At 46.1% G+C, this 25,597-nt stretch overlaps 1 protein-coding gene across 1 annotated transcript in view; it reads left to right on the top strand.

Moving 5' to 3' along the window:
* Positions 1–25,597, top strand: part of LOC124606813 (neprilysin-1-like) — a 535,942-nt gene that overhangs the window by 475,823 nt on the left and 34,522 nt on the right. The window contains exon 9 of the mRNA XM_047138881.1: positions 8,196–8,378. Coding sequence (XP_046994837.1) covers positions 8,196–8,378 — 183 coding nt within the window. The remainder of the gene's footprint in view (positions 1–8,195; positions 8,379–25,597) is intronic.

Here is a 25,597-nt window from a genome sequence, read left to right on the forward strand (position 1 = left end):
TGGGTTCGAGTCCCGGTCAGGCACAAATTTTCATTGCCGCCATTCCATTATACAGCTGCTGGTTATCCATATTGCCAATTGCGAATAAATTTAACGTATTTCATAATGGCTGTAGCCGCCTCAGTACCTGTTCCTTCGTATATGCATGCATGTCCGAAGGAGCATTGCATCGTATTTCGGAAGAACGCAGGCACTACAATACCGTAAAGCCTATAAAACAGTGTCTTCGAATTCGCAAATGACGAAATCTAAGTAGTGTGGATATTTCGCTACTCACCCTTATAGTCTCCTGCCGATGATGCCAAAAAGACGCCCAAACACTTGATTTGGTACGGCAGTGGCTTCATGGCGAAACCTGCCATTACATACGTCCACTATACTTGGTTCGTTTCCATACGTCCTAGATTTGAGGTATCACGAAAACACGAAACAAACCAAGTGTGCTTAGGTGTGAGGAATGTGCAGGCCAAACAGTTTTAACATTAACAGTTACGAGAGCAGGGAATTTAACCTTAAAAGAATTCATCTCGATATAAGCTGTCTGATCAATTCCGTTACCTTATCTTACTGGAATAACATTCCGTTGTTATTCGGGTGTCCTGTTCATCGTTCGGGTACCACAATTTTTTCAAATATTTCCCCGAAAAAGGTAACCACCAATTACGCACTTCGTCATAATTCCATCCCTTTGTACTGTATTGTAATGGATTGTATGTTAACCAGGGACCTAGAAACGACGGAGAGGCTCCGTCCCCGCCGCAGCTGCAGTGATCCACAACCCCACGACGATACCGCCGTCCACTTCACCCCTCCGCCGCCCCACACCGAACCACTCTTTCAGGGTTATTGTGCGGTTCGGCCCCCGGTGGACCCCCCCAGGGATCGTCTCACACCAGACGAGTGTAACCCCTATGTTTGCGTGGTAGAGTAATGGTGGTGTACGCTTACTTGGAGAACTTGTTTGCGCAGCAATCGCCGACATAGTGTAGCTGAGGCGGAATAAGAGGAACCAGCCCGCATTCGCCGAGGCAGGTGGAAAACCGCTTAAAAACCATCCACAGACTGGCCGGCCCACTGGACCTCGACACAAGTTCGCCGGGCGAATTCGTGCCGGGGACCAGGCGCTCCTTCCGAGTCCGGAAAGCCGTGCGTTAGACCGCACGACTAACCGGGCGGGCTTTCCATCCTATACTATCATTTTGTCAAGGAGACGTTCGTGCATGCTTTTAAGGTTTTTATCTATCTGACTGATCCAGTTCAATGGACTCATCATCACTTCAGGTGTTCGTTCTGAAAATATTACGAGTTTTCCTAACTTTGAGGCTTTAGTTGCTGTACCACGGGAGTTTTAAATGTGAACCGTGGTTACGAGCTGGTCGGTTGTGACAAACCCGCGCGGCGTTTCTTAGTCGCTAACTGTTTTCTGGTGTTCTGATTGTCGATGGACGACCCTTTGGGTTTACAGCTGAAACTCTTTCTCTGAAATTAGACACACATAACAAAATTGTGTTAGGATGGGACACGCCCTCCTCGATTCACATTGAAATAGTGCTAGAATGGACGCTGAGCTGCAACCCAAGAATCACCACTTTAGAAAAATGCTCCCACGGCAAATGCACGGTACTTCGCGGGCACAGATCCACAGCTACTGAACTGCATCACATGGTCAACAGTAAGGCGCAATGCAAGAACTAATATATTCTGTAATAAATAAATCTGATGCAGTGCGTGTAGAGACACGAAAAGATCATCGTTTGACGTCACTGGAATCGTTCACAGCTGCCAATTATGAGTGATTATCTTTACAGAGCGAATTAGGTAGGACGAGCACATATTTGCAGATGTGGAGAAAGGAGGCGTCAGATTGAAATATATCGGGAGAATCCTAATTTAGTGGGTTGATTAGCAATGAACGCTACAGGGGAGAGGGGGAGGGGGAGGGCGAGGCTGAAGAACCGTTCTTGTGGTTTGTCAGGTTGGCGTTCGGCTCTCCAATCTGGGCCCTATGAGTTCCATGGGTTGACGAGGGCTACAGGAGCCCGTCAGATGAGTAAGGTGGCAGCACAAGACAGACGGTATACATGTAAAGTCGTTATTATTCGTTCCAAAAAGCTTAAATAGCTACAGATGCACGTCCTTATCTGGAGGCGCAGCCTGGCGTCGGTCCATGGCGACCGTCTTCCGCCGAGCGGTCAGGCGTCGATATCGCGTTCTACGGCGGCGAACGTTGTGACTGGAAAGGCAGTAGGTGCTACACTTTAGGCATCTTCCTATGTGAGCGAACTGTTTCGTTCGTGCAATCCTATCAGACACTCGTCAGAGGTTCAATCGTCCTACATGAGAGCACACACGCGCAACATCGTGCGACTCGTGAGGCGACGAAGCGGACGCGATCAGTCGGTTTATTTTCGCGCGATGTGGAAGCGGTTTGTGATTTATGTTTTAAATTACAACGACTGAAATTTTGACGAATGCTGTTCAAGAACATTGTGTACATCTACTTACACCTGTACCCTGTAAACCACTGTGAAGTGCATGGTAGAGGGTATGTCCCATTGTACCAGTTATTAATTAACACTTTTTTCCCGTTCCACTCACGATTTCTATGCAGGGAAGCTTTTTCTGATGGCTGCAAATATCACGCAACCATACGCACGACTATGAGAAGGGGCACTAATTTCATGTGAAACTATTTTAATTATTATGTTTGTTGGGCATTTACGTTGATCAAAAGCATTATTTTGGCAATCAACTGGCGAATCTAGCGTTGTATCATAACAGATGAAGTGCACCGTGTTATCCCTCTCTTGTACCACATGCGAAGGACCACAGTTACCATCCGTGTGCGAGGGCTATCCACAAAGCATAAAGTAACGTCGATTAGTGTATACATAAAATAATCGAACACTTAAAGCAAATTTATTAGAAAAATCTCAAAATTGCACCTTTGTTGCTTCTCTAGCTGATCAACTTCCAGATTTATGCATTTACCATATCATTCCAAACTTCGCAGAAGCTCTCCTGTAGACCTAGCAGAACTAGCACTGCTGGAAGAAAGGATATTGCAGAGACGTGAGATTTGACAACTTATGGTAAATCCAAAATGAAATTTCCCTCTGCAGCGGAGTGTGCGCTGTTGTGTAAGTTCCTAGCAGATTAAAACTGTGTGCCGGATCGAGACTCGAACTCGGGACCTTTGCCTAAACCCGCACAAGTGCTCTACCAAGAGAACTTGCTCTACCAAGAGCACTTGCCCGCGAAAGGCAAAAAGTCCCGAGTACGAGTCTCAATCCGCCACACAGTTTTAATCTACCAAGAAGTTTCAAATCAGCGCACACTCCGCTGCGGAGTGAAATTTCATTCTGGAAACATCCCCCCAGGCTGTGGCTAAGTCACGTCTCCGCAATATCCTTTGTTCCAGAAGTGCTACTTCTGCTAGGTCTACAGGAGAGCTTCTGCAAAGTTTGGAAGGTAGAAGACGAGGTACTGGCGGAATTAGAGCTGTGAGGAATTAGAGCTGTGAGGGGAGGTGGTGAATCGTGCTTGGATAGCTCGGATGCCGCCGGTACGGTAACTCAGCGTGTTCGGTCAGAGAGCCGGCTGGCCTCTGAAATACAAAAAACTGAGTGAAAGGACCAACAACGAACATCCACAGATGTCATGTGACGTTCGCTACGACCAACTACAGCGAACAATAACCAACAAAATGCAAAAACAAAAAAATGGTAGAGCACTTGGCCGCGAAAGGCAAAGGTCCCGATTTCGAGTCTCGGTCCGGCACACAGTTTTAATCTGCTAGGAAGTTTCATATCAGTACACACTCTACTGTAGAGTGAAATTTCATTCTGGATTTACTATAAGTTGTGAAATCTTGCCCCATAAGTTTTGAAATTCATCCAAATTCCCTAATTATTCAGTCACATTCTCGTCGAAAACATTTCGTGAAATCTATGATAAGGTGTCCGATAGCTGAGAAGTAGTGAAACGCCGGTTTCCACGATTTTTGTCGTCAGTTTTCTTTATCGTTTGTTTGTTGATTACTGACGGATGGCCACTTGCTTCGTCGTCATGAACACTCTTTTACCCTTTTATATAAACGTCTCCGGCGGGAGGACCCTCCACTGTGTGGTGCTTGCGGCGTCCAGGTCACTGTGCGCCACGTTTTATTGGATTGCGTTTTATTTTCTGACCAGCGGGCCGCGGCTGCCTTGCCAGCGGACCTGCCAACTCTTTTAGGCAACACTCGGACGAATGTGGTTAAAGTTTTAAAGTTCTGTGCCATGTCGAATGTTTTTACAAAGATTTTAGGGAGGGGATTTTAACTTGTTTCCTGTGTGACAAGCTCGCCCATATTTTATGTGAGTGGCCAGACACTGACGGTTTCCTATGTCATTCTTGTCGCTATGTTATCCCTTACCTTAGGTTTTACCTTCTCAGGTCGTATTTTCCCTCTTTTCCTGCTTTGAGTGTGTTTTTCAGTTTTATTAGGTCTCTCCACATTCGTTCCTTTTACTGTGTGTCAGGGCGCTGATGACCTCGATGTTGAGCGCCCATAAACCCCAACACACACACACACACACTGCTGACGTGTAATATCTTCACTCAACACATTCGGTCGCCATTGAACACAAACTTTGCAGTCAGTATCAACACTTAGCGGTTCTTTTGCACTGAAACTCCTGTTACACAATAAATTTCAGATCTGACGAAATTTTCAACTGCATTGCCAGTTGTGAACTCCTGATGCAGGATAACGAGAAGCGATGAGGCTTTCTCGCTCTCTCAACAGTAAGCCCACTAGCTTGCTTGCGCCAGTGTGACGACTGTTCCGTTTCCCAGAATTATCTGCCTGCTACAAGAAGAAAGGAAGGAATGTTTCAGTTTGACGTCCCGTCGACAATGACATCATTAGAGACGAAGCACAGGCTCTGGTTGAGGAAGGGTGGGGAAAGAAATCGGCCGTGCCCTTTTCAAAGAAATCATCGTGGCATTTGCCTGGAGCGATTTAGAGACATCACGGAAAATCTAAATTGAATGACCGGCGCTGCAGGAAAACGAAGTTTACTTCCCCCATACTCTCTTATACAGAGTGTCCCAAAAGTAACGATTCATTTTCATGAATCACATGTTTAATACGGAAAAATGTATACCTGTACAACAAGGGCACATATGAGGCATTATAAATCCTTGAAGTTCAACTTGACCTCCCTGCATGTCAACACAAAGAGGCCACCATTATGCCGTAGCCCAGAAAAGTTGTGTAGTTGAGCAGGTGTGACGCTGTTAATTCCCTCCACAATCTGATCACGCAGCTGATGCAGGTTACTGATTTTAACACTGTGCACGTGGGGCTTGATGTAACGTCACGCGAAGGGACCACGGCCAGGAGCCCACACACACGGTGAACCTCTACTGATCCACCATGCAGAGAATGTGCGGTTGAGGCAATCTCGAAGAATGACAGCAAAATGGGGAGCAGCCCCGTCCGGCTAGTACGCAACGAAATACAGAATTCCATTAGACTCCAAACACAGCGAAAGGAATAGCTCAAGCATGTCAGGTAAATGTATCTGTTATCGTTTGCTCTGAAAAAAGTGGTTCATGAATCTTAGTCTCGATCATCCATAGCCATAAGTTCAATTTCAGGGTGATCTATCCCTTCTTATACCTCGTAAGGGTTGTTGTCGGCCCATATCCAGCAGGTGTGACGGTTCACAAAAGCGAATGTGTGAAATGTGGCCTTATCTAAGCAGAGGATGTTATGTAACACCTTTTCATTTTTCACGGTCTCCAAAAGGTCAGTCATATTTCCTTACGGGTAGCATAATCAGCCTCTTCCAGGTGATTCATTAGCTGATTATGATACGCCGTCTTCTTCTGCTTGAAACGGAGAGCACGCCAGACAGCAACCCGTGAAATGTTCAGCTCGCGGCTCAAACGGACGAAAAGAAGCACGTACCCTCCTTTCAGTGGCCTCCTCAATGCTGTGTCAGATGTTGGTGGTCGTCCAGGACGTTCCTCAGTATGCACACTTCACCTTTGTCTGAATCTGTTGATACGAAGTCTGGTATTGGTCCTTGTTAGTGGCTCTTTCCCTTATCTTTGACGGTAAAGCTGTTCTTTATTCTCCACTCATGCTCATAAATTAAGGATAATTGCAGAATGTGGTGGCACACAACGTGGCACTACGCAAACCTGGCACTAATAGCATAGGCACATAGGGAACACACACGTCACAGATCTGTAAGTCCACGGTATTGGTGATAAATTGAGAAAACTGTCCCGAAACACATGTGCTACAAAACTCCACTGTTTCCAGCGCATTTACTCCGACATCAATATGGGATATGATCACCATGCACACGTACACAGGCCGCACAACGGGTTGGCATACTCTGGATCAGGTGGTCGAGCAGCTGCTGGGGTATAGCCTCACATTCTTGCACCGATGCCTGTCGGAGCTCCTTAAGTGTCCTAGGGGTTTGAAGACGTGCAGCAATACATCGACCCAGAGCATCCCAGACGTGCTCGATGGGGTTTATATCTGGAGAACAGGCAGGCCACTCCATTCGCCTGATATCTTCTGTTTCAAGGTACTCCTCCACGATGGCAGCTCGGTGGGGCCGTGCGTTATCATCCATCAGGAGGAAGGTGGGACCCACTACACCCCTGAAAAGGCGGACATACTGGTGCAAAATGACGTCCCGATACACCAGACTTGTTACAGTACCTCTGTCAAAGACATGCAAGGGTGTACGTGCACCAATTATAATCCCACCTCACACCATCAAACAACGACCTCCATACAGGTCCCTTTAAAGATCATTAAGGGTTTGGTATCTGGTTCCTGGTTCACGCCAGACGAAAACCCGGCGGGGTTCACTGTTCAGACTGTACCTGGACTCGTCCGTGAACATAACCTGGGACCACTGTTCCAATGACCATGTACTGTGTTCTTGACACCAGGCTTTACGGGCTCTTCTGTGACCAGGCGTGAGTGGGATGCACCTTGCAGGTCCCCGGGAGAATAAACCATGTCTGTTTAGTCGTCTGTAGACTGTCTGGAGACAACTGTTCCAGTGGCTGCGGTAAGGTCCTGAGCAAGGGTACCTGCAGTACTCCATGGCTGTCTGTGGGCGCTGATAGTGAGATATTGGTCTTCTTGTGGTGTTGTACACTGTGGACGTCCCATACTGTAGCGCCTGGACGCGTTTCCTGTCTGCTAGAATTGTTGCCATAATCTTGAGATCACATTTTGTGGCACACAGAGGGCCCGTGCTGCGACGTGATGTGTTTGCGGATCCGTGCTGCTGCTACGGTAGCAGGTTCGAATCCTGCCTCGGGCATGGATGTGTGTGATGTCCTTAGGTGAGTTAGGTTTAACTAGTTCTAAATCTAGGGGACTGATGACCTCAGATGTTAAGTCCCATTGTGCTTAGAGCCATTTGAACCATTTTGAACTTACTCGCTGCACCATACTCTGACATGCTCCAAAACACCTCTGCGTATGTGGACTGCTGCCAGCGCCACCGTGCGAAGACCGCAGGTGAAATGCACCGCATGGTCATACCCCGAGCTGATTTAAACCCAAAAACCGCCCACCAGAGCATTGTTTCACCATGTATCAGCATTATCCTTAATTTATGAGCATTCAGCACCTCAAAGACCTGTGAAACATGGACTGATTACAAATGTTTTCATGCAAATGAGTCATTGCGTTTCGGACACCCTAAATACCGAAACACGTTTGTTCAGGCAGAATGTAGAGTGGTACAGCCGCCTCCACTACAAATAAGTAAACCTGCCCTCAAGCTGAAGGTTGCTTTGAAGACTGCAGTGATTTACTAGACATGTTACTCTTGGACGTGGTAGAGCCTTCCCATCCTCCGACCTTTGACCTGTCGAACTACGATGGAGTCTGGCATGTTCACATTAAAAAGTCACTGCGGAGTTTGAAAGAAGCGATAAATGAAACAAAAAACAGACCTACGACTGGTTGAGGATCGAACCATAACACATTGTGGCACATTTTGTGATACATCTGTACCTTATAGCAAGTTTGTTGAAATATTTAGTCTTGGTTTTGATCCTAGAATCATCACCCTCTCCTCACTCAATTGCAAGTATAAACACACACTGTGGTGTTCTCTGCCGCACGGGCCACTTACGCGGCAGCTGCCTTGCGCTGTGCGCAGGAGACGGCGCTGGAGATGATCCACACGATCCGCGAGGCGTTCAACGAGCTGCTGGCCGAGAACCACTGGATGGACGACGAGACGCGAGCCGTCGCCAAGGAGAAGGCGGACGCCATGAACGAGCGCATCGGCTACCCGGATCTGCTCACAGACCCCGACGAGCTCAGCAAGGAGTACGTCATGGTGAGTGCACGTCGACAGTCATCGTAATTATAACAACCATTCTGGTGCTACTCATATCGATTCCCCATGGTCTTATTAAAATAATAACCACCATCAATTCCCCATGCACTTGTGAGGCAACGGGCGAGTTTTGGTGCCCTGAAAGTATTCTATGTTCGGAGTTGGCGTGGCCGCGGCCGCGTGGTGCTGAACATCGGCCCGAGCAAGAGGGGCAGCACCAGCGCGTGCTCCAGGCCGACCGCATGGCTGGGAATTCCATGTTGACGCGGTGTCGAGGACTGTGCTTTGTGTCGATGAAGGAGATGTGTACGCCGGGAGTGCCAAAGATGGCGGACGTTGTGAAACCATAATGGCAGCCATTTCACAGCTCATGTAGAAGTTACACTACTGGCCATCAAAATTGATACACCACGAAGAAATGCAGATGATAAACGGGTATTCATTGGACAAATATATTATGCCAGAACTGAAACGTGATTAGATTTTCATGCAGTTTGGGTGCATAGATCCTGAGAAATCAGGACCCAGAACAACCACCTCTGGCCGTAATAACGGCCTTGACACGCCTGGGCATTGAGTCAGACAGAGCTTGGATGGCGTGTACAGGTACAGCTGCCCGTGCAGCTTCAACGCGATACCACAGATCATAACGAGTAGTGACTGGCGTATGGTGACGAGCCAATTGCTCGGCCACCATTGACCAGACGTTTCTGGAGAATGTGCTGGCCAGGGCAGCAGTCGAACATTTTCTGTATCCAGAAAGGCCCGTACAGAACCTGCAACATGCGGCCGTGCATTATCCTGCTGAAATGTAGGGTTTCCAATGAAGGGTAGAGCCACGGGTCGTAACACATCTGAAATATAACGTCCACTGTTCAAAGTGCCGTCAATGCGAACAAGAGGTGACCGAGACGTGTAACCAATGGCACCCCATACCGTCACGCCGGGTGATACGCCAGTGTGGCGATGACGAATACACGCTTCCAATGTGCGTTCACCGCGACGTCGCCAAACACGGATGCGGCCATCATGATGCTATAAACAGAGCCTGGATTCATCCGAAAAAATGACGTTTTGTCATTCGTGCACCCAGGTTCGTCGTTGAGTACACCATCGCAGGCGCTCCTGTCTGTGATGCAGCGTCAAGGGTAACTGCAGCCATCGTCTCCGAGCTGATAGTCCATGCTGCTGCAAACGTCGTCGAACTGTTCGTGCAGATGGTTGTTGTCTTGCAAACGTCCCCATCAGTTGACTCAGGGATCGAGACGTGGCTGCACGATCCGTTACACCCATGCGGATAAGATGCCTGTCATATCGACTGCTAGTGATACGAGGCCGTTGGGGCCCAGCACGGCGTTCCGTATTACCCTCCTGAACCAACCGATTCCATATTCTGCTAACAGTCATTGGATCTCGACCAACGCGAGCAGCAATGTTGCGATACGATAAACCGCAGTCGCGATAGGCTACAATCCTACCTTTATCAAAGTCAGAAACGTGGTGGTACGCATTTCTCCTCCTTACACGAGGCATCACAACAACGTTTCACCAGGCAACGCCGATCAACTGCTGTTTGCGTATGAGAAATCGGTTGTAAACTTTCCTCATGTCAGCACGTTGTAGGTGTCGCCACCGGCGACAACCTTGTGTGAATTCTCTGATAAGCTAATCATTTGCATATCACAGCATCTTCTTCCGGTCGGTTAAATTTCGCGTCTGTAGCACGTCATCTTCGTGGTGTAGCAATTTTAATGTCCAGTAGTGTAATAATAGCCAGAGGAATCCTGATACCTTAAAAAGAAACATGTACATTACATTATTTGCACGATGATTCTGGTGGTGTAATCAGATTTTCAATATCTTTATTAGTTTAAAGTTAAGTATCTGACTGTAAATTATACAAGTAACGAATTTGCGAAATCTAAACGGTTCATCCGATTTTGTCGATCGACGTGTATTTAGAAAGCTATTAGTGTAAGCCTAAATTGGTATGAATTACAGGTATGTAACTTGAATAGTACATGAGTTATTGCAGGTCAAAGTGGCCGATTACTGTTGATCGCGTCAGACCATAAGTACTCCACAGTTACCAGCGTGCTTATAAATATATTTATTCGTCTATGTCTTTGTTTATATCCGATATATACCATTCATGAAGAAACTGGTTAAATATTTACTGTCTTTGAGAAAGCACAGAGACATTAGGCTACTGGCCTACCTTTTGTTTCTATTCCTTTGATACATGTTTATTTGATTTGTTTGTGTATTTAATAATGTGTGTTAGAGCGTGTTTATGGTCCATCCGTAGGATGTAAATCCAGTATTTCGTATGTTTTTCAATATGTTTGTGAGTGTGCGTTGGCTTGAAGACATGGCGGGAGCGCTGTAGCCAATCACAGCGCTCGTTAATGGGAGACTCGATGGAAGTGTTGGACAGGGGGTGCTGGATGGGAAGCAGCGAGGGGAGTCGCGAGAAAGTCTTGGAGAGTGGAGCAGTTTGCGCGTGGTCGGGGGAGATAGAAATATTTCGTAGTGCCGACTTGTGCACTTGTGAGACTTCCACGGCTTCTGCAGTGAAGACGTGGTATGCGTTTAGAAATGAATTTCCTGCGAACTATGTTGTTGTTCATAAATAATTACGTGAAGTAAGAATCTATTGTTTCCCTGTTATTCAACTTATATTTTATTTAATTGCTGGACCATCGACACCAATAAGTGTTTGCAATAATAAATGGCATTCTTAAAGGTACTTCTGCTATCGTACTCATCATTTAAAGTCGTTAAAAATAGTGCCTGAAGATTTTATTTTATTGCAATGTTTCATTTATAAATTTCTACGTTACATTCAAAATTCGCAATTGCCGAGTGATAGCAACCTTCGACCATTCGATTCATGTGGATATTCATATTGTATACTGTAGACTCAGCAGTATTTGCCATGTAATGTGGCAACTACGTATCCCAGCCCCTAGACAACGAAACCAGCCAAAACTTTTAATATTTCAACTCTGAGTCTGAGGGTAAGTAGTTATTTGAAAGCTCGCACACTGCGAGATTAAGGTCATCTCTAGACTTCTCAGTTATCTATGCTGCTTCCTCATGTGTTCCAATGTCATCTATCCACCATCCATTAGGTCGACATTTCGACCTGTTATTGGAATCAAGCAAAGAACTTCCCCAGTTGACGTATCTTCCATTAAACAGGCTACAAAATGTGCACAACTGCCTGATGAAATCTCCAAGGGCTATGTGGTATTATGTTGCCGCAATGTTTCGACGAATTTGCAACTCGTCATCTTCAGGCGAAGTGTTAGGTTCGTTTCTGGATCGTTCCTTTATTGCTGCTGCTCAACAGACTCTTCTTCTGAGGACGAAACTGGTGGCTCCACTCACATGCCTACGGAAGAGATGTCGCAGCCGGTGGCGGGATGGCCCTCCAGCGGGGTGGAGGTGTCTGGACTACCTGTCTGTTCTCCCCTGCTGCCTCCGCCGGTTTCACATTCCTGACGTATTACAAGTAATGCCTCATTCCACACGGAGCAAAGCAGCTGTCCCCGTTGACGAGACTGTCGTTTACTGTTATTTCTAGTGTCTCTTTGATGACCGAATCCCAAAAGCAGTATGGCGCGGCACAGCACCGGTGTCCTATCAGAAAGAAACATCTGGCCTTCGATGATGCTGTTCTGTGCCACTGTATGTGGCAAGCAAGATCATAAGAGATGGAAAAGAGCCACCGTGGTACAACAACCGAGTTAGAAAACTGCTGCGGAAGTGAAGGGAACTTCACAGCAAACATAAACATAGCCAAAGACTTGCAGACAAACAAAAATTACACGAAGCAAGATGTAGTGTGAGGAGGGCTAGGCGAGAGGCGTTCAACGAATTCGAAAGTAAAGTTCTATGTACTGACTTGGCAGAAAATCCTAAGAAATTTTGGTCTTATGTTAAAGTGGTAAGTGGATCAAAACAAAATGTCCAGACACTCTGTGACCAAAATGGTACCGAAACAGGGAATGTTTTCTTGCTCCAATTTCTGGATTCAAAACGCTTTCACCACAGGCGTCCAAATTGTCAAGATGAAAAATTTAACACAAATTGTTGTAACTATCTTTGGTGCATCGATATTACAACTATATTTCAGGAAGATTGCATTCAGAAAGTGTTGTTACTTTCTTTGAAATCCCGGCTACCGTTCTATTTGCGTCTCACAGTAATAAATTCCGTCAGTTTTGATAACAGAGTCGCTATCAACCATGGACTGTAAGTGCGTGATGCAGGACAATGGACAGACAACTCGTGCGGCCGTTACACTGGTAAATGAATGGCACCCAGTCAGTACCTTAATTTTCTACAAAAGTTAGAGAACATTCCATTGCAGACAAAAAGGAATTTGTAGTATCTACACGATCTGAGCACAGCAAAATGAAACTTGATAATCAACAATGGCTACTACGGTATTACTGAAGAAAGTATTGTTACAAGCTGTTATGACTTCCCCGAGCGGTTCTAGGCGCATCAGTCTGGAACCGCGCGACCGCTGTGGTCGCAGGTTCGAATCCTGTCTCGGGCATGGATGTGTGTGATGTCCTTAGGTTAGTTAGGTTTAACTAGTTCTAAGTTCTAGGGGACTGATGACCACGGATGTTAAGTCCCATAGCGCTCAGAGCCGTTTGAACCATTATACAAACAAAATCAACTGAGTCAGCACTACAAATACAATACGCAGAAATAATTGAAAGCTGCAACGTCAACGATGACATGCGAAAGTAAGTACTCAGAATACTGTACTCAGCATATTGTTACGAAACGAATTAGATACATAACGTAAAAATTGCATACATTAATAGCGGAAGTAAGTACTCGGCATATTCTTACGAAACGAATTAGATACATAACGTAAAAATTGTATTCACTAATAGCGGAAGTAAGTACTCGGCATACTGTTATGAAACGAATTAGATACATAACATAAAAATTGTGTATGTAATTGAAGATCGCTTGAAAATGACTATGCAGCCGAAATAAACTTATCGCCTGTCAGTACAACTCTTGAATAACGCTTAAAAATGGCAGCGTCTTGGTATAAATGCATAACGTGTCTTTAATTATTTTGGACAATTAAAACAGGAAATAATGATATCCAAAACACACAATTATTTAAAAATTCTGAAAATTTTGCAAATATATTCGCCCACTTTTAAATCGAAATGTAAAGACGTTCTCCCCGCCCTACGCTAAGTAAGAGAGACTAGAATGCGCTGATAGCGCAGGAAGTCTTCAAATCCAGAAAATGAAGAAGAGCTCGCGGTCCCCGCCTCACAAAAGCCGCTCTCGTTCTGGAGTGGCCTCATTCCGGGTCCCAGACGAGAAGAAGCCCCGCTATTCAGACCAAAGCCTCGGCCCTTCTCATTACCATCGTTTGCGCTGGAGCTCTCTCTGTATGCAGGCACACCGATGCAATTGGAAATTCTTTCTCTCGCTTCGGTTGCAGTCCTATTAATCAAGCCATTATCCCTTCGAAAGGTCAGGCAATTCCATAGAGCCTAATATTTTCATAGCTTCTAAATGGGAATGAAGACGAAATTCTAAGCCACATGTCAAAATAACTTCCTTTAACTTCTTATCATAAAACAGTTTTTAGTCTTATGTTGATAAATTCCAAGTTACGTCCATGTTCGGATACAGTATTACTAGTGTCCTGCTTGACACAGTAAGAACGTATAAATATCTGGGCAAAGCGATATGAAATGGAATGACCATGTGAGAACTGTGGCAAGGAAGGCGAATCGTTGACTTCGGTTCACGGGGAGAATTTTAGGAAAGACTGGCTTCACCTGTAAAGGAGACCGCATATAGGATGCTGGTGCGACATTTTCTTGAATACTGCTCGAATGTTTGGGATCCGTATCAGATTGCATTGAAGGAAGACATCGAAGCAATTCAGAGGCGGGCTGCTAGATTTGTTATGGGTAGGGTCTAACAACACGTAAGCGTTACGGAGATTTTCGAGAACACAAATGAGAATCCTGGAGGAAAGGCGACGTTCATTTCGAGAAACATATTTGAGAAAATTTAGAGAACCGGCATTTGAAGCTGACTGTCGATCGATTCTACTGCTGCCAACATACATTGCTTCTAAGGAGCAAGAAGATAAGATACGAGAAATTAGGGCTCATACGGAGGCTATAGACAGTCGTTTTTCCCTCGCTCTATTTGCGAGTGGAACAGGAAAGGAAATGACTAGTAGTGGTTAAGTGTACCCTCCGCCACGCACCGCACGGTGTCTTGCAGCGTATCTATGTAGATGTATGTGCAACTGAAAAAGCCGATTTCACCATGGCACAACGCGTTTTTTTGTCTTTATTTTTTTTAAAGACATCATCAGCGACTCGAAATATACTGCCTGACAAAGAAAAAGTGAAGCATCCAGAAGACATGGTCGGATGTAGCTTCGAATACGTACACACCATCAACACGTATGTTAGTTCTGTATAACAGGTAGATCGGCCACTGGAGTGCATTAGTGTTGTTCTTGTTTAGTGTTGTTAGTGGACCTCGTATGGCATATAACTGTCATGAGCAGTGTCAGATGCTGAGTGATCACTGTGAAAGACACTGACATGCCAGGTAGTCTTGGAAAACAGCGTGACCAGCAGCTGACAGAGTTTAAAAGATTGTGGGTCTCCATTTGGTCGGCTGGTTGAATAGTGCCTCACCCAGATTTGTGGGGCATTCGGCTGTGACAGTGGCCCGATGTTGGGCTGCATGGGACATATCCGTCGTCAGGGTTCCACTCATCCACGTCTGACCACCACTATGGAGGATCGACGTATTGTGTGTCAAGCACATCGTAACGCCTTCACATCTGCACCTTTCATCACAGCAGAAGTCCCATCCGACGACGATGTGTCATTGGAGATGGTTCACAAGCTCAAATTGAAAAAGAATTGGACAGAAAATCGGCCGTATCCTTTTCTAAGGAACGAAGCAGGTATTCGTCATACGTGTCTAAGGCTAATCCTGAGAAAACCTAAACCTGGATGGTCAGGTGGGAATTTCAGCATATCCTTCCGAATGCGAGTCCATTGTATTAGAGTACATGCAGGATGCAGTGGCTGATGCGCAGTGACCAATTTGCGTCCAAAGCGCTGGGCGAGTTTGTTATTTTGTTCGGAAGGGGAGGCTGTTAGTATTTGCCACCTTTCGGCCAGTTGGCGATGACAGAATCTAGACGCACAGACTGCCATCCGGTGAAACAAGAAATGCTATGGGTTTTGGACCAACGTAAGTGAAAACTTAGACGTTTAATTTGTATCAAGGATAAGCTTTTTCATAAGGTATTGACCTTACTTTTCCCCAATTTCTCACTTAATAAACTTAATAAACCACTGTTCCTATATTCTGTCGCAATTGTGTCTGCACAACGTGTTACTGAGGCACCACTGTGCAAACTCCGCTGTGTTATGGCAAAAGAAGCAAATTTTAACATGGCAACAAGAGAAACATGTAGGGTTTACTCAAAATTCGCCACTCATGACGCTTCTCCAAAAGTTGCAAATGGTTAACAAGCCAGACGAAAATAAATCGCTGCTTTTGTTACATTTTCAGCGGAATTCTTTTTCGATGCTAAACATAGCAGAGGTGACAGTGGATCTTTTTGAATGGTAACCATGCAAGTATGGATGTGGAGGGTCTCCACTTAATACGAGGGTCGTTCAGTAAGTAATGCCCCACATTTCTTTCTCAGAACACATTTATTGGTGACAGTATACATCAACATGTCTTGTGCGTGTCCTATTTTTCTACGCAGTCTGCATTACGTTATATGGTTGTTCACTAACGTTGTGGGAGAGAATGTATTCCCTGCTGGTAAAAGCTCTTGTTCTGTAGGCGTAGCCATGTTTTCACTGCATGACTGACGCTTTCGTCATCTTCAGGGTGTTCCCCATAGAGAATCTTTAAGCGGCCCAAAGAGGTGGAAGTCCAAGGTCTCGACTATAGGGTGGATGAGGCAATGATGTCCAACCCAATTTGGTGATGTGTTCCCGGGTTCTCGAATTGTGTGGGCGTGCATTATCGTGTTGGAGCAAGATTTATGTTGGAGTCTTTTCCGATTTAACACGTCGAGAACGGTTCTTGAGTTTATTCAGAGTATTCACGTATGCCTCTGAATTGACGGTTGACCCTCTTGGCATCCCATCCACGAGAATGACGCCATCACAATACCAGAAGACTGTCACCATTACTTTTCCAGCAGAAGAGGGGGGAGGGGAGCCTTAAATTTCTTCTTTTGTGGTGAATGAGGATGATGCCACTCCATGGACTGCCTTTTTGTTTCTGGTGCAAAGTGGCGCACCCAGATTGTGTCCCCCGTAACAATCCGTGACAGAAGGGCCTCTCCATCAGTCTCAAAACACTCCAAAAATTCAGATGAAATGCCCTTTCTTTGAATCTTGTGGTCCGCTGTGACCATTCGTGGAATCCATCGTGAGCACCTATTTCAATATCCGAGAGTCTCTATCACTGCAGATGCACTTCCAATGCTTACAACATTAGAGACAATTGTCGATTTGTGATGCGCTGGTCGGCGCGAATAATGGCATCCGCACGATTCAGCATGTCTGGAGCAATGGCTGTGACAGGACGCCCGGAGCGAGGCTGATCATAGAGCTCTGTTTCTGCATTTTCTGAAGCTGTAACTTTCTTTAGCCATTGCCCAACTGTACTCCTATCAACTGCAGCATCGCCATACACTGCACACAAACGTTTATGGATGTTCACCACGGTTTCTTCTTCTGCACACAAGAATTCAATAACAGCACGCTGCTTGTAAAGTGATCGTACGTGGATGCTATTTTGACGCTGTACTATGGCTCTGGCACCTGCCAGAAGAGTTCGAAACTTCACTGGCGCACAGAATAAACATCAAATGTGAAGCACCAGCAAGGACGTTGGTCTATGTATATTAGTGACTCTTTAAAAAATGTGGGGCATTACTTTTTGAACCACCCTCGTATTTCCAAAAAATATGAGCGTAGGTTTCAGTTTAAAATGGCACTTCCACTTCAGCGCTCGGAATTTTCCCTACAGCAACTACTGGTAACCCCCACTACTAATGCTGTCCTACGCATTCCCTGCCGACTACACACCTACCGGTCACGGTGCTCTGTGTGGACTCTTCCTACTACGCCACTAACTCACCCTGCAAGCCTCGCCATTGCATTGCTTGTACTGAGGCTCCTCATGGCCTGTTTTAACACGCCTAGAAAATTTTATAGCTTGTCTGTCATATTGCAGCACTGTCTCTAACAGCCGGCTGAAGTGGCCGTGTGGTTAAAGGCGCTGCAGTCTGGAACCGCAAGACCGCTACGGTCGCAGGTTCGAATCCTGCCTCGGGCATGGATGTTTGTGTTGTCGTTAGGTTAGTTAGGTTTAACTAGTTCTAAGTTCTAGGGGACTAATGACCTCAGCAGTTGAGTCCCATAGTGCTCAGAGCTATTTGAACTGTCTCTAACATCTTTGCAAATAGTTCCTAAAATCAGACACAGGTGTCGATGATTATATTTTCCTATTCCGAACTCGCCTGTTGTAGTATACACAAACTCCTGTAGTTATCTGAAATATAACTCCCTTTACGAATAACCCCATTCGTACACTACATGTAGATATACTGTACATGTCATGAAAGATACCACCTTTACTCTGCTGCTCACATAAACAGATATTCTAAAATGCACTAGTGCTTCAAATGGCTCTAAGCACTATGGGACTTAACATCTCAGATCATTAGTTCCCTAGAGTTAGAACTACTTAAACCTTACTAAGCTAAGGACATCACACACATCCATGCCCGAGGCAGGATTCGAACATGCGACCATACCAGCAGGACTGAATTGCCTAGAACCGCTCGGTCACAGCGGCCGGCACTAGTGCTTCATCTTTAGGTATGGAACATATTGTCTCAGTATAGTATTTGCCAAATACATCTACATCTACAGCTACACCTACATACATACTCCGCAATCCACCATACGGTGCGTGGCGGAGGGTACCTCGTACCACAACTAGCATCTTCTCTCCCTGTTCCACTCCCAAACAGAACGAGGGAAAAATGACTGCCTATTTGCCTCTGTACGAGCCCTAAACTTTCTTATCTTATCTTTGTGGTCTTTCCGGGCAATGTAAGTTGGCGGCAGTAAAATTGTACTGCAGTCAGCCTCAAATGCTGGTTCTTGCAACTTCCTCAGTGGCGATTCACGAAAAGAACGCCACCTATCCTCTAGAGACTCCCACCCGAGTTCCTGAAGCATTTCCGTAACAATCGCGTGATGATCAAAACTACCAGTAACAAATCTAGCAGCCCGTCTCTGAATTGCTCTTATGTCCTCCCTCAATCCGACCTGATAGGGATCCCAAACGCTCGAGCAGTACTCAAGAATAGGTCGCACCAGCGTTCTATAAGCGGTTTCCTTTACAGTTGAACCACATCTTCCCAAAATTCTACCAATGAACCGAAGACGACCATCCGCCTTCCCCACAACTGCCATTACATGCTTGTCACACTTCATATCGCTCTGCAATGTTACGCCCAAATATTTAATCGACGTGACTGTTCAAGCGCTACACTACTAATGGAGTATTCAGACAAGACAGGTTTCTTTTTCCTATTCATCTGCATTAATTTACATTTATCTATATTTAGAGTTAGCTGCCATTCTTTACACCAATCACAAATCCTGTCCAAGTCATCTTGTATCCTCCTACAGTCACTCAACGACGACACATTCCCATACACCACAGCATCATCAACAGACAGCCGCACATTGCTATCCACCCTATCCAAAAGATCATTTATGTAGATAGAAAACAACAGCGGACCTACCACACTTCTCTGGGGCACTCCAGATGATACCCTCACCTCTGATGAACACTCACCATCGAGGACAACGTACTGGGTTCTATTAATTAAGAGGCCTTCGAGCCAGTCACATACTTGGGAACCAATCCCATATGCTCGTACCTTAGTTAGGAGTCTGCAGTGGGGCACCGAGTCAAACGCTTTCCGGAAGTCAATGAATATGGCATCCGTCTGATACCCTTTATCCATGGTTCGCAAGATATCATGTGAAAAAAGGGCGAGCTGCGTTTCGCAGGAGCGATGCTTTCTAAAGCCGTGCTGATGCATGGACAGCAACTTCTCTGTCTCAAGGAAATTCATTATGTTCGAACTGAGAATATGTTCGAGAATCCTGCAACAAACCGATGTTAAGGATACTGGTCTGTAATTTTGAGGATCCGTCCTTCTACCCATCTTATATACAGGCGTCACCTGCGCTTTTTTCCAGTCGCTCGAGACTTTACGTTGGGCAAGAGATTCGCGATAAATGCAAGCTAAGTAAGGAGCCAATGCAGTTCTGTAAAACCGAATTGGAATCACATCAGGATCTGGCGATTTATTTATTTTCAACCCATTCAGCTGCTTCACAACCCCAGGGATGTCTATCACTTTGTCCTCCATACGGGAATCTGTACGAGACTCAAACGATGGTATGTTTGTACGATCCTCCTGCGTGAAAGATTTCTCAAATGCTAATTTTAAATTTTCAGCTTTCGTTTTGCTGTCTTCCGTTGCCAGGCCAGCCTGATCAGTGAGTGAAGCCTTCGACCCGCTTACCGATTTTACGTAAGACCAGAATTTCCTTGGGTTTTCAGCAAGATCTTTTGCTAAGGTATGACGGTGGTGGTGGTTGAATGCTTCGCGCATCGCTCTTTTTACTGCAGCACGAATCTGTACTAACTTTTTCCTGTCCTCATTCTCCCGATCTTTCTTGTACCGCGAATGCAACTGCCTTTGCTTCCTGAGCATTCTCCGAATTGCGCTGTTATACCACTGTGGGTCTTTTCAGTCCGTAACCCACTTTTTCGGCACATACTTGTCCAATGCGTGATTTACAATGTGTTTAAAATTTGCCCATAATTCTTCCACGTCCATCGTACCGGAAGTAAATGAAGTCGATTCATTTACTAAGTGGGATGCTAACAACTGCTTATCTGCTCTTTCTAGTAAGAATACTCTCCTAGCCTTCTTGACCGACTTTTTAACTTTCGTAACCATAGTCGTAATGACAACATCATGATCGCTAATCCCTATCTCAACACTGACACCGTCGATGAGGTCTGGTCTGCTCGTGGCTAACAGATCTAAAATATTTCCATTACGCGTTGGCTGTCGATTTAGTTGCTCAAGACAGTTTTCGGATAATGTGTACAAAAGCAAGTCACACGACGGCTTGTCTGTACCACCTGTAATGAATCCATAGACATCCCAGTCTATACTAGGTAGGTTGAAGTCGCCTCCGACTAATATAGCATGATCCGGGTACTTCTGCGATACAGAATGTAGACTCCCTTTGAATTATTTGAGAGCTGTCACGGTGGAACCTGGTGGCCGGTAATAACACGCAACAATTATATTTCTCCTAGCCCTGTTAAACGTGTCCAGATAACTTCACAACCACACTCTACTTCGACCTCAGAGACCTTGGCAGCGACATAAATAGGTGGCAGGAAGAGAACCCTGTACCACAAAAAGTGGTTTCTGTTAGAAGGTGTCATGCTTGTACACAGCACCTATAAATCCTCGCCACGGGGTCAAATAGGGTTAGGCAACAGCTAAACGAAAATACAAGAGGAGTTCAAAAGGTAAGTTAGGCATTATTATGGCCTAGGGTGTAGAAAAATTTCCGGTACTAGTCACAATAAAAGATTATTTATTCGTTACACGACCGGTGACCATCCTCAGGTGTTTATAGACTCATGTACATGTTTATAATGGTGGAGATCATTGTTTGAATACAAAGAAAATTATTTACTGGTGATTAAACAGATACAAGTGGAAGAATTGTAAGTGGTAAGGCAGCATTTGTCGGAAATATATCTGTACTTACATAAAGATGAAGCATCATTATTATAATTACGCTGTGGTGACAGTTTTTTTCACTCAGTTGCACATCTGTTACCATTTTCACGTCCATGTTTCAGTTTTTTTTTTTAAAGTTGAAGACCATTTGCAGCTATTTATGGACTTCATATTCCCTAACGACAATGCCATATCATCGGGCCACAGTTGTTCGTAATTCGTTAAAGAACATTCTGGACAATACGAGCGAAAAATCTGACCATCCTGACATGAATCCCTTCGAACGTTTATGGGACATGATCAAGACGCCAGTTCGTGCACGACGTTTTGCAGCACCAACACTCTCGCAATTATGGACGGCTGTAGAGGCAGAATGGGTGCGTATGTCTGCACGGGATTTTCAAAGACTTGTTGAGTCCATGCCACGTCGAGTTGCAGAACTACTCCGGGCAAAAGGAGATCCGACACGATATTAGAAATCATCCCTTGACTTTTGTCACCTCAGAGAGAGTGTGTGTGTGTGTGTGTGTGTGTGTGTGTGTGTGTGTGTGTGTGTGTGCGTGTGCTTGACCTGCCAGGGTAGCCGAGAGCGTACGGCACTCAACACCCGATTCATTAATGTTTACGCGCCGTCGGGTACCACAAGACGTCACGACCGCGCCAGATTCTACTCCACAGATGTCGCTCCCCTTTTCCTTGGACGATACGACCACAGCGTCTTCGCCGGCGATTTTAATTGCGTACTTCATCCCAAGGACCAAATCCCACATTACATGCCTTGTCCGGAACTGGGTGCGATGATCCAAGAACTTCACTTTTGCGACACGTGGGAAAAAGTCCACGGTAACCGCTCTGGCCACACTCATCTAACCAGTCATTCAGCCAGCCGACTTGACCGCATATATGTGTCACAAGATCTCACACAAGGTGTGGTGGACGCCGAATTATGGCCTCAAGCCTATTCCGATCACAGTGCCTATATCTGCACTATACACCTACGCCCCCAACAAGTCTGGCGCAGCAATGGCTTTTGGAAGCTCAACATAACTCATCTCCAGGACCTGGATTGCCGTCGGCAAGTTGCAGCAACGTGGACTGACTGTGAACGCCGCCACCCACGATACACCTCGACCCTGGAGTGGTGGCTCCTCTGTGCCAAACCAGCAATCCGTAGGAAACTTATGCGATATGGCAAGGACGTGACTGCGTGGCATCGACAGACCCTCGATTTTTACTACGCGGCACTCAGGGACCTCGACGCCTTACCCCCTTCCCCGGAGAGACAACATGACCAAAGCAGAATCAAGGCTCACATACTATCATTGACGAAGCGTCGACTAGAAGGTGCAGTAGTCCGCTCGCGACGACACGACCGAACGGTTGCAGAGGAACCCACTATGCACCACGTTGTGGCAGATAAGCGCCGACACCGTCAACATTTAATCACACAACTCAGGACACACGACGGTCGCTTATGTACGACCCAAGCAACCATAGTAAAGGCGGTGGAGGATCATTTTCGTCATCTTTACAAGGAAAGAACCGTCATTGACGAGGCCACTACTGAAGTGTTACAACAGATAACACGTACTATCGACGAGGCTACCGTGAATGCACTAACAGAGGAAATCTCACTCGAAGAAGTCGAAGACGCCGTGGACAAAGGTGCGGCCAATAAATCTCCTGGACCTGATGGATTGCCCATCGAATTCTACCGGACTTTCCGTGACCTCATGATGCCTCGCTGGGTTATAATGTTCCGCGAACTTATGTCTCCAGACTGTGTTGTGCCGCCAGCGTTTGTAGAAGGTCTCCTCATACCAGTACACAAGCCAGGTGGAGGGCTATCGATTAACGACTATCGGCCGCTTACAATGTTGAACGCCGATTACAAGATTTTCACCAGGATTATGGCGAGCCATATTAAGACGACTTTGCCGATGATCCTCGCTCCAGAACAGACGTCGCAAGGGGGAGAAGCCAACATACACACGGCCACCGGTGACTGCAGGGACTTAATAGCGATCGCTTCTGCGTGCCGTCTGAGAGCGGCGATCGTCTCCGTCGATTTCAACCGCGCCTTTGATAGAGTGCACCAAAACTTCCTCCTACGAGTGATGGACTGTATGGGATTCCCCCCGGGCCTCATCGACACCCTACGGCGTCTTTGGACCGCAGCCAGCTCACACGTCCAGGTCAATGGAAGGACGGTAGGACCAGTACCCATTAAGAGGTCTCTACGACAGGGTTGTCCCCTTTCTACCTACCTTTATGCAGTCGCACTCGAGCCACTCCTAGGGGGCCTTAACCACCGCCTATCTGGTATCACGCTGCGGGACGTCACCTTTCGATATAGGACATACGCTGACGACCTGCTACTGCTGGTTCGTTCCAATGACGAAGTTCAAAGCGTACTAACCTGGATTGAGCGATACGGACAGGCCGCAGGCAGTCTTCTGAACATCAACAAGTCGGCGGCGTTGGACATTGGGCGTGGTCTCGGACCGGAAGCCCTCGCTCCCCTCCCACCAGTTTCTGATCTGCGATATTTGGGCATCACATTCAAGAAAGATGTACGTCAAACAGCTGCAGCAAACTACCGACGGTTATTACAGGTCATACGCGCAATGGTGCGACAGAACCTGCTCCGGGACTTGAATCAGATACAACGTGTTGAATACTTGAACCTCCACGTAGCTTCCAAACTCAACCACGTGGCACAGGTCCTCCCACTACCGCTGCAGATAGCTCGCCGGCTTCAGGCGGCCTTCAGTTACTACGTTTCCGCAGGTAATATCTTTAAAGTACGATACGACACTCTTACCCTCCCAGTGCACAAAGGAGGGCTGGGATTGGTCAACGTCAGGGCGAGAGCAGCTGCCCTTTACATGAGCAACATGAGGAAACGATGGAAAAGTCAATATACCTCTCTCACGGGTCGTTTACTACAGGTTCTGATGCCAGCCTCTAACGTCCCGCCGGTGTCGGTTGCGCACGTCGCACCACAGCTCTCCCATGTGTCGACCTTCATTCTTGATTACAGCTATGTCAGCTTGAACCTCTCCGCCACGCGTCCACCGAAGGCGAAAGATTTTTATACCAACCTTCTGCGGGCTGTTCACCATAACGTGGTGGAAAACAAGTACCCTACGGTTCACTGGCCAAGAGTGTGGAAAACGATACACCACCACTTTCTGTCATCCACGGTGCGTTCGAAGTGGTATCAGATCGCCAACAAAAAATATGCCACACGCCAGCGACTTCACACTATCGGACTGGCAGACTCCCCTTATTGCCCAGATTGTCACCTTTTGGATACTGATGAACATCGTTTTACTTACGCATCATCGTCCGGAGTTTGGCGACTAACGCAGAAGATACTGGCTTGTTACCTCCGGGTTACACCTGATATGATTGACCCGCAGACCCTACTCTGTCCCGATGAAACTTACTTTCCGGCTGCAAAATATCATGCGCTTACATGGTTCAAGGGACTTACCGTCGCCTACATCTTTAGCGACGGAGAGAAAGAGCAGATTGATTACTGGTGGTTCCTACAAAATGCTCACAATGCCCTCGAACGCACACCGAAATACCGTACGCTCTTCGCAAATTATTTACGCAGCGTTTTCGTTAACCCCCCACTCAGCTGGGGAGTGCCAGGCTGTGGTTAATGTGCTGTGCCGCATCACACTAACGGCTCAACGTTCTGCCTTGTCAGCCATGACCAAAGGAAGAGACAAGCTGCTGCAAGGCTACTGTTTTCCTTGAGGCACTAGCGAAGCAGAGTGCCTCCGTTGCAGATGCCCTTCAAAGGCGCTATTGGAGATTTCAGATAACGATGGCAAGGCTCCAAGTGGAACCAGTTACATTATTGAAGAACCTTTTAGTTAGAATTACATCAGTGGTTTATATTTTTATTTTTTTTGATTACTCTTTTATGCCACCTTTGTTGTTGTAACACTTACTTGTAACACTTAGTTACTAGAATTTTCATTTGTACACGCTCCCTAAATGTAATCATATAAAAAAATAAGAAAAAGTGGCAACGAATAGCCCTAACCTTGATTCCCATACTTCCCCTGGTCTATAGGCAGCTCTCTGGGGTGGGCTTACTCAGGAGCCAACGCCTGAAGTGGATCAGATTTTTTTTGTTATAGGGTGACAAGTGGCGGTGGCACTTAGGTTTCTTTTTTATTTTCTTATTTTTTTATTTATTTATTTTTTTAGTTCCATTTTCCTAATGGGCTTTTTAAGGGAAAAAAGTGGTCCAAAAAGGGGGTAGCGTCCAACATAAAAA

The sequence above is a fragment of the Schistocerca americana genome, chromosome 3 (genome assembly GCF_021461395.2).
Source record: "Schistocerca americana isolate TAMUIC-IGC-003095 chromosome 3, iqSchAmer2.1, whole genome shotgun sequence".
NCBI lineage: Eukaryota > Metazoa > Arthropoda > Insecta > Orthoptera > Acrididae > Schistocerca > Schistocerca americana.